The sequence below is a fragment of the Cornus florida genome, unplaced genomic scaffold, assembly GCF_030987335.1.
Source record: "Cornus florida cultivar Cherokee Brave unplaced genomic scaffold, ASM3098733v1 CherokeeBrave_3.0.0_Hap2_Chr02, whole genome shotgun sequence".
Lineage (NCBI taxonomy): Eukaryota > Viridiplantae > Streptophyta > Magnoliopsida > Cornales > Cornaceae > Cornus > Cornus florida.
The window spans coordinates 2,075,001-2,085,000 of record NW_026775572.1 but is presented as its reverse complement, the minus strand read 5'-3'; the positions used below and the strand labels follow the sequence as shown (position 1 = coordinate 2,085,000).

Genomic DNA, 10,000 nt, shown 5'->3' with positions numbered 1-10,000 from the left:
TAACTTTATGTATTAAAATACTCTCTTGACATCTTCTTCGGCGAACCCTCTTTGAGAACAAGAGCCTTTTCAGAGGCAGAAGCTTCGGCGGCAACGGGAGCCGCGGATGGTGATGGGTGCAATTTTGACCAGATCGTTTTGACCCGAAAAGATCCATGTCCGTTCCAAAATAGACTAAATATCAATACTCACTTGTTTTTTAAGTGGCTTGTGTGTTGGTCTATTTATCTTGTACTTCTTTTTATCTAGACTTTGGTGGTGTTACAAAATTGCAAAGAGAAGTTAAGCTCATTAGGAATTTAAGATATTTATATGTGTATTGGCTCCAAATTCCAATGTTTAATACTAGAGTCGTGTTGAACAAAAACAACATCCAGCTTTGGTAGTTTGCAAGGTTTGATTGTTTTGAGCAATCATAATGCCTTACAGTTTGGTTCATTGAAGACTTGAGGTAGTTCCAATTATTCTGAGACAACAACTCAACATTAAACACCAATTTACACTGCTGATTTCTTCTGTTTTCAATGTCTCCAAATCTGCATCTAGATCACTATTCCATTAATACAAAGTACCAAAGTATTTACACTATGTCTCCAAATCTGCATCTAGATCACTATTCCATTAATACAAAGTACCAAAGTATTTACCCTAGGTTCATAGGAAGGAAAAAAAAATAAAAAGGTAAATGTGATTACAAGTACATTTGATCATAACCACTTGACAAAGCCATATACAAGTCTTTCACAAAAGTCAAAACCATCGACATGGATATAAGATTATCTTAATGGATCAATTTTGAAACTAAACTATTTGTAACTTATTATATAATTTCTCCAGGCTGTGTGGTTGCTCATCTCGTATGGGGTCACTTGACCTCAATTATGTAATATGAATTAGCAATTGCCGTAGCCGTTTGCATGATGTTGCTATGCGCAATAATGAATTAATGTCACGATTACATCTGATTCTTGTAGATGGATTATCTATATATATATTCTTTTCCATAAAATTGAGATTTGAGGTCACGTCCAAAAATATTATTTTCTTAAATTGGAATCATAATGTAATGGATCACCATGATCATATAAACGTGTGGGATTACTCAACACGTATTATCAATTAATTTATTATTGATAATAAGCAATAAATAAATAAATAAATAAACAATTAGTATAAAGTAGTGTTATCCATTTAGATAATTTAAGGGGTAAAAAAAAAAAAGAAAGTAAATTAAAAAATAAACCTTCACCGTTTTGTTGAAGAAAATAAAAGAGAGAGGAGAAAAGAAAAATTATTATACTTCATAAGTGGTTATGATAAAACAAATATTTATATATTAAAAAGAAAGAGAAGAAGCAAGTAAACTATTCCTTTTTTTCCTCCATTTTATATTAAACTCTATGTATTGATTAGTTTATATTCTAAACACTTACTACTCTTAGTTGGCTTAGTAACTTGGTATGCAAATTGCACATGTAAATGTAGGTGAAGTAATATAGCGTGGGGGGAGTGGGGGATATATGCCCATGCAATGGTGGGTAGTTTTGGAAGTCATGAGATTAGTTATTAGTGCAAGAAATGCCTCGTAACGGATGGCCATTAGCAACAGGAGCTAGGTTGGTAATATTTTCTTCCTGCAATTTTCAGTTTTTGATCGATTGTTTGATTGTAGGGAAGGTACATGAAATTATAAGTTTTATTTTACGGAAGCTATAGCTGGTGGTAAGAAAGAGTTCATGTCATGGCCAACTGTTACCAATTCATATACAAAACATATATCATTTTCAATGCGGAGATCTAACATGGCAGAAAATAATCCATATTCTTATTTTCATATCATAAAGTTCGGATTAAAGAGTATATTAAGTTATTAATCATGTGATAATTTTAATCAGTTCTTTTTTTAAATGAATTAAGCACAAGTGCGATACTTATATTTTTATGTACCAAGTGTTGTTCAATATTCGTTTAGATAATTTAAGGAAAAAAGAAATAAAATAAAATTTTAACATTTTTTTTTTAAGAAAATAAAAGAGAGAAAAGTAAAAATATATAATTTAACTTATCGGAAAGATAAGAAAATTATTCTTTAAAAAAAAAAAAAACTACTATATTGTGAGGGCACTAGGCCTGACTCGGATAACACCACCACGCTTCATTAATAGCCCTTTAAGTAAATAGAATTTCTTAATGAAATTCATTCTCATAAGACGAGGTAATTGTGTCAAAAATAAATAATAAAATTAATAATAAAAAAATAAACTCACAATCACTAACAAAATAACAATTAAATAATTAAAGAATAATACTTAGGACCCACTCGCCCAATGTTGATACGTGGACCAATAATAAATGGACACATTTTAATTTAATTACCAAAACATAAATAGTAATCAAATCACTATTTCTTATCTGGTAAGTGAATATCTACCCCCATCATATTTGATTTGATAATTAACTATAGTATGTTTATCTATTATTGGTCTACATTAATAGTGTAGATCCTTAAGTATGGTGGGGTAGATACCCACATATTAAGATAGAATGTGTTCATTTATTATTGGTATATATTAACAGTGAGTATAGTGCACTAGCAAGAATCTATTGTTTTTAAATAATGGGATATACGGTAGATCCTCATTATGACTATTGATTTGGACCAATAAGACATGAGCACGTCATCTTTAATTACTAAATAAAGAATGATGGGATATATATTCACTTATTATATCAAATATGGTAGCTAATTACCAAATCTAATTTGATAATTAAAAGAGAATGTGCTCATATATTATTGATCCACGTTATGGTCAAAATGATATACTTCCTCACTAGTGATGATCTAAATATTGTCCTTAAATAATTACTACATTCTTTATGTTAATAATTTCTTTTGAGATGTATATAGTTTTTAAAGATAAATGCAATAGTATCACAAAATAACAATTATTCTCTGTGAGGATCTAAATATTATTCATAAATAATTACTATATTCTTTATGTAAATAATTTCTTTTGAGATGTATATAGTTTTTAAAGGTAAATGCAATATTATCACAAAATTTGAAAGGCTATTTTACTCAATACAATTTGAAATCTTCACGTTCATTTATTTATAATTTATATGAGATTCAGTTCTTATTCAATTGCCAATTTGTCTCCTTCCCTCTCTTTCTCAACTGCATTAATTAATTAAATACGAAGTACATCATCATATATGTCTGTGTTTGAGTTTGATTGAAATATTCGTCGGCTGTTCTACGTTTCGTGTTATCTTTTAGTTCTCTCTCTCATTTTACAATTATTTGAATCTCAGAAACTGCTTTCTCGGATCTTGATATAGGTCGGTCACTCACTCTTCAGTTTAATTTTTTTTGGGGGCACTTTAAGGCCTGACTCGGATAACACTGCCACGCTTCATTAATAGTCCCTTTTAAGTAAATAGAATTTCTTAATGAAATTCATTCTCATAAGACGAGGTAATTGTCTCAAAAATAAATAATAAAATTAATAATAAAAAAATAAACTCACAATCACTAACAAAATAACAATTAAATAATTAAAGAATAATACTTAGGTCCCACTCACCCAATGTTGATGTGTGGACCAATAATAAATGAACACATTTTATTTTAATTACCAAAATATAAATAGTAATCAAATCACTATTTCTTATTTGGTAAGTGAATATCTACTCCCATCATATTTGATTTGATAATTAAATATAACATATTCATCTATTATTGGTCTACATTAATAGTGTAGATCCTTAAGTATGGTGGGGTAGATACCCACATATTAAATAAGAGATAGTGATTTGATTAAAATAGAATGTACTCATTTATTATTGGTATATATTAACAGTGAGTATAGTGTAAATCCTCACTAGCAAGAATCTATTGTTTTTAAATAATGGGATATACGGTAGATCCTCATCTGACTACTGATTTGGACTAATAAGACATGAGCACGTTATCTTTAATTACTAAATAAAAAATGATGGGATATAGATCCACTTATCATATCAAATATGATAGTTAATTACTGAATCTAATTTGATAATTAAAAGAGGATGTGCTCATATATTGTTGATCCACATTATGGTCAGAATGATGTACATCCTCACTAGTGAGGATCTAAATATTGTCCTTAAATAATTACTATATTCTTTATGTTAATAATTTCTTTTGAGATGTATATAGTTTTTAAAGGTAAATGCAATATTATCACAAAATAACAATTATTCTCTCCCTTTCCTATTAATAAAAAAAAATTAAAATTGGGTGGGCAGGAGGGCCAATGGGTCGAGTTAAGAAAATTATATTGAGTAAAATAGCCTTTCGATGATGTTTGTGATTAAACAATCATTTTCGTTAAGAATTAATTAAAAATAACCAGCATTACAGAAAGGAAGAGGGGGGCATTCTGAGTCATTTTAACAGCCATATTTACAGGTAGTTCCAAACTGTTCAGTTGGTTCAAACTCTTACACCGATAGCCCTGGCGGCTTTTATATTGACGCTCTCTTTCTCTCTCTATATTTTATTTATGTATTTAATTTTCAATTTGAAATCTTCACGTTCATTTATTTATAATTTATATGAGAATCAGTTCTTATTCAATTGCCAATTTGTCTCCTTCCCCCTCTTTCTCAACTGCATTAATTAATTAAATACGAAGTACATCATCATATATGTCTGTGTTTGAGTTTGATTGAAATATTCGTCGGCTGTTCTACGTTTCGTGTTATCTTTTAGTTCTCTCTCTCATTTTACAATTATTTGAATCTCAGAAACTGCTTTCTCGGATCTTGATATAGGTCGGTCACTCACTCTTCACTTTAATTTTTTTTGGGTCAACCGTCGTAATTTGTTGAATTCTGTTACGTGGTGTTCTTTGAATTCGCGGAGAAGAAAAATGCTTATATTCTTCTATCTAGATAAGAAATTTTTGGGTTCTCACGAGAGATTATGAGACATGAAGCACATTTTAATTAAGTTTTATCCTCTTCTTTAGGAAATTTAAATGGTTTATATATGAATTAAGAAATTTTCATAGTTGCCCATCAGGATGTTTTTACATTTTATCTTTAATGGATTTGATATGCTGGGGTTTGATTGTTCTATGAATTTTCATTTTTTTTTTTAATATATATTCATGTTTGTCTTTGCATGGATTTGGTATTTTTATTGTAGGTGTTTGATGCTGTGTTTGGTACTTTTAATTGAGCTTGAGGGGAAGGGTTTGATGAGTTAGTGTAAATTTAAAGGTTTATTGAGAAGGGTTGTGGGATTATGTTCACTATTCAGAAATGGAAGTGCTCATGGTCTCTGGTGGCAGCCATTGCTTCAATTGTGGCATTGGTTTCAGTGGTTCATCTATTTTTGTTTCCTCTGGTGCCTTCTTTCAATTACTTTAATGCGCTGCAAGTTCAAAATTCTTGTCTCCCAATTAATGGATCAATTATTGGCGGCAAGGACAATATGTCGGTGCTTGATTTAGATGTTCGTTTTCCGTCTGACTTACACAAGGCAGTGGTTTACCGTAGTGCTCCATGGAAGGCTGAGATCGGCCGTTGGTTATCTGGTTGTGATTCAATTACTACGGCAGTCAAAGTTGTGGAGGTACTGCATATTTGGATTGTCAAAATTGATTCTCTCTTGTCTTATTTTGTTAAGGTTGAATTTTTATCCAATATTGGAATCATAAGAACTCTTCATTTTGATATTACATTTTTTGTCAATTCATCATCTCATATGATGAGGATTGAAGACTCATCTACATGCTAGCCACTCCGATTTTGTAGTTTGTTTCACCTTTTAGAAGTTAAGGGTCCAAATGAAATTGACATTTTTTCCCAGGAGTCGTGCTTGCTTATAATTTTTGGTTCTGTTATCAGAAAATTGGTGGCAAGAGCTGCAAAAATGACTGTAATGGTCAAGGCATTTGTAATCGTGAATTGGGTCAATGTCGCTGCTTTCATGGATTTAGTGGTTAGTATTTTCTCTTTGAAACTGTGTTCGTTTTAGCTATTTTAATTTATTTAATTTTTTATAATAACAATGAGATTTCTGGTATTCCATAGTCAATCTCTATGAACTAATAAAACCTAAGCTTGTCAAAGCAAAAGAATCTAAAGTTAATTTGCTAAAAACAGAAGCTGTTCTCGAAACATGGATGGTTCATGCATGTAAATAATTGGGGCAATGGAGGTACCACATCTTAGATAATCTGGGAAGTAGCCTTGAGGTTCTTAGGATGCTATTAGTAAGTGAGAATTGTTAGTTGGATCTCTTCTACTATCTCAGATACACGTGGAGATCCATTTGTAATCCAAGGACAAGGCAATGAAATGCTCATACTGACATAGAATAGGTCTAAATTATGACACACATCAGTCGTAGCCTAGGAAGCACGGATACGGACACAGGACATGCTGCGACTTTATAATCTCCCAAGTGCAGGATGTCACATATCGGCCGTAGCCTAGGAACCACGGATACGGACACATGACATGCTGTGACTTTATAATCTCCCAAGTGCAGGATGTCGCGAAGTAATATATTCTCGGTGAAATACAAAATTGACGGGCTTCAAGTTTTTTTCCCACAGCCGCTGAGTTTGCACAATTCCAATATCCAAGTCAAAGTTATGGCCGATTTACTGAGATAGCTTCAAAACTTTCTTTCTAAATTTGTTTCCAAAATTTGAATATGGAAGTTGCCTTTCTTCTCTTTAAATTCCCTAACGACTTTGATTGTTGCAAACTCTTCTACAAATCTTCTAGAATCATCTCCAAATCACAATGACCCTTGGATTAATTTGCACATGTAATCTCTTGTGTCTTTTCTTGTTTTCTTTCCGTCATCGAACTAAGCACTCCTTTGATCGATTGAAGATGTTCCAGGTATCGATCGAAGGCTATTGAACTTTCTGTGATCGATATGTGTTCAAGGGTCGATGGATTGGAGCTCTAAATACTTCGATCGAAGCTTTCTACAAAATAAATTTCCATGCATTAATGCCCCGTTTTAATCATGAAAATTATGCAGCAACGGAAAAAAGTAATTTCTTATATTTTAGTGTAAAAGGTGGGAATTAATACGAAATAAGTGCGATAATGCCTATTAAAACTATAATAATAATGCAATTTTAAGATATTATCGGAACATGAGTACGACATGATACAAAGGCATGGATACGTCAAAAATAATCATATAATATATGTTATATATATAATAATAATTTTGCTCATTTTACCCATATAATTATGAATGAAATCACTATTTGGAGCTTAGAGTTGGATGTTTGTTTTTATTTTCTTAAATTTTACATTATTTTTCTAAAATTAACCCATGACATATTTTAAATTGCATTGAAACCCATTCTTCTAAAAAAAAAATAATTACAAAACCACCCTGTCGTGTCCTGAAAGTGTCCAAAGCGTGTTCTTGTTGTGTCCATGCCGTATTTAGCCTTGCTCAACTAGAAAATAAAATATTCATCTTTCAAGGCACTTCTAGCCGTTTTTGGCACATGTCCGGGCCATGTCCGCATGTCTGATACCACCACAGCACCCAAGAAGAAGTATTTGTGCTTCCTAGGTTGTAGCTTAGTGAGACTTCCTGATGGAGAACGAGATATAACTGGCACACACGAGCTGCATTTTGCTCTACTTTTGGAGAAGGGACTGGGATAGATAATGAATATAGAAATTGTTTTAGATGATCTAGTGATCCTCTTTTTTTATGTTGTTAAGCACTGATGTTTGATTTTGTGCTGCTTCAGCCTTCACCGTAAATGGAGATCATTTATGGTGTCACTCCAGTGCTTTACATGGATAAATGCCCTTCTACCTTTAACAATGCTTTCTTTTATTTTAAAGGGTATCTTTATATTATACCATTTCAATTGAATAACAACTTTACCATGACCAAAATTTTGCTATCTATCCAGTGAAGTTGTTTTAGCACTGGTTAATTGCTATTGAAGCATGACATCATCATTGAGGGAGGGGTTCAGTTCTGCTTCTTATCCTTGATTAATTTTTTTTTTTTTTTTTTTCCATTTTCTATTCAACCATACATCTTCGTGACTCCTGCAGAAGTCCACACTGTTCCCTTTTCCCCCCACTTAAATATTTTTTTGTTCTGTTATTGCACATAAGCAGATATTTTGTTTGATCAACAAGATATTTATCTGGATTTATAGTATCTTGATGAAACAGGGGAAGGATGCTCCGATAGACTGCAGATGAACTGCAGTTTCCCAGGATCAAAGGACCAACCATATGGTCGATGGGTAGTCTCAATATGCTCTGCTTATTGTGACACAACGAGAGCAATGTGCTTCTGTGGAGAAGGCACAAAATACCCAAACCGTCCTGTTGCTGAGGCATGTGGGTTTGAAATGAAGTAAGCATTTTTTTTTTTTTTTTTGATAAGTGAAGTACAGCATACTTGAATTTCTTTTACAGACTTCGACTAGTACAGGATTACAAAACATTAATAATTTATAACTTCTTACTATCTGTTCCAGGCTACCTTCTGAACCTGGCGGTCCAATATTGACTGATTGGACAAAAGCTGATTTGGACAATGTTTTCACAACAAATGGGAGCAAACCAGGGTGGTGTAATGTGGACCCAGTAGAAGCATATGCCTTCAAGGTGAAATTCAAAAAAGAATGTGATTGCAAATATGATGGTCTGTGGGGTAGATTCTGTGAAGTGCCTGTGCAATGCACTTGTATAAATCAATGCTCTGGCCGTGGGCATTGCCGTGGTGGATTTTGTCAGGTAATCAGTACATATTTCATACATTATTATGTAGCAGCATTGCATCTTATCCAGTTGAAAAAATTTAAAAAATTGAGACAACATGTTGGAGAATGGGCACTGTTAAATTTTTAGTTAAAAAAACTAGTTTGCCTGAGGTATAAGGTGAAAATACTGAATCATTCAGGAAAAAAAAGGAAAGTCAATGACCTAGCACAAAAAACAAAAAAGCGAAAAAAAAAAAAAAAAAAAAAAAGAACAAGCACACAAAAAAATGAATAAGAAGAAGAAGAAAGAGCCTGAGTTTTTGGAATAATTCGGAGAAGATTTTAGAATTAGATAAATCGAAAAAAGTTTATGGATGAATGTATTTTTGGAGAAAAAAGGTTTATAGAATTAGATAAATCGAAAAAAATCCTATTAATTACTGAAAAAGAAACAAAATAATGTTAGAATCAAAACAAAACATATGTTGCCATTTTGGAGTTATGTGCTTGGTGGGGCTTGTAATTTTGGATATCAAAACATGAGAAGTTGAATGATACTATCTTTACTATTTTAGTTGATACAAAGTTATGATGAAGATATTGGACCTATTCCAGTAAACAGATATGTAAACAATTGGTAACAATTGGTTACTTTTAATGCTTAAGCAGTTAAAGAATCGTGTAAGTTATGTTATCATCAGCACGTCTACTCACGTGTGGGTAGATTCCCATTTAAAAGTGACCGAGCATGCAAATCTATTGTAATAATTAAGGAGTTATTGGGCCTTGAGCACAAGAACATTCTGCTTTGAAATCGTATGAACCACCAGTCTCTCTAAAATCTTATGCTACGAGCTGTATATGCTATTCTTTTATCAAGATTGAATTTGTTACCTATAATCATAAAGTGTTTGGCAAAGGTTTGCTGATGTAGAGCATGTTAACAAGAAGGGGTTAAATTGTGTTTATTTGAGATAAGCTCTGTACTCAAACGATTATGGTCTATATGGTGTACATTGGTGAATTCTTGAGTTCAAGACCATTTCATTTCCAGTTCACATTCATTTGTGTCAGATTTCTAGGAAATAAATTAGGAAATTCAATTTTTGAAAATAAAATCTGAAACTAATATTTCAGATTTTAGTAGTTTCTGTTTCCTGTTTTCTAGCCTAGAGTTTTGCTGATTTTGTGGGCTTCCTGATTTGGTGGCCTTCCTCTACTATTTATCTTGTAATTGT

The 10,000-nt window shown here is 32.1% G+C and overlaps 1 protein-coding gene across 3 annotated transcripts in view; it reads left to right on the top strand.

The window, feature by feature from the left end:
• The first annotated feature begins 4,504 nt into the window (after positions 1-4,504).
• LOC132292199 (uncharacterized) overlaps positions 4,505-10,000 on the top strand; it is a 20,924-nt gene continuing 15,428 nt past the window's right edge. The window contains exons 1-5 of one of the 3 annotated variants that reach the window (XM_059790336.1): positions 4,505-4,818; positions 5,195-5,623; positions 5,899-5,992; positions 8,227-8,413; positions 8,538-8,796. In XM_059790336.1, the coding sequence (XP_059646319.1) occupies positions 5,294-5,623; positions 5,899-5,992; positions 8,227-8,413; positions 8,538-8,796 (870 nt within the window). In that variant the 5' untranslated portion in view covers positions 4,505-4,818; positions 5,195-5,293. The other 2 variants (XM_059790337.1, XM_059790338.1) reach the window with 2 other exon arrangements.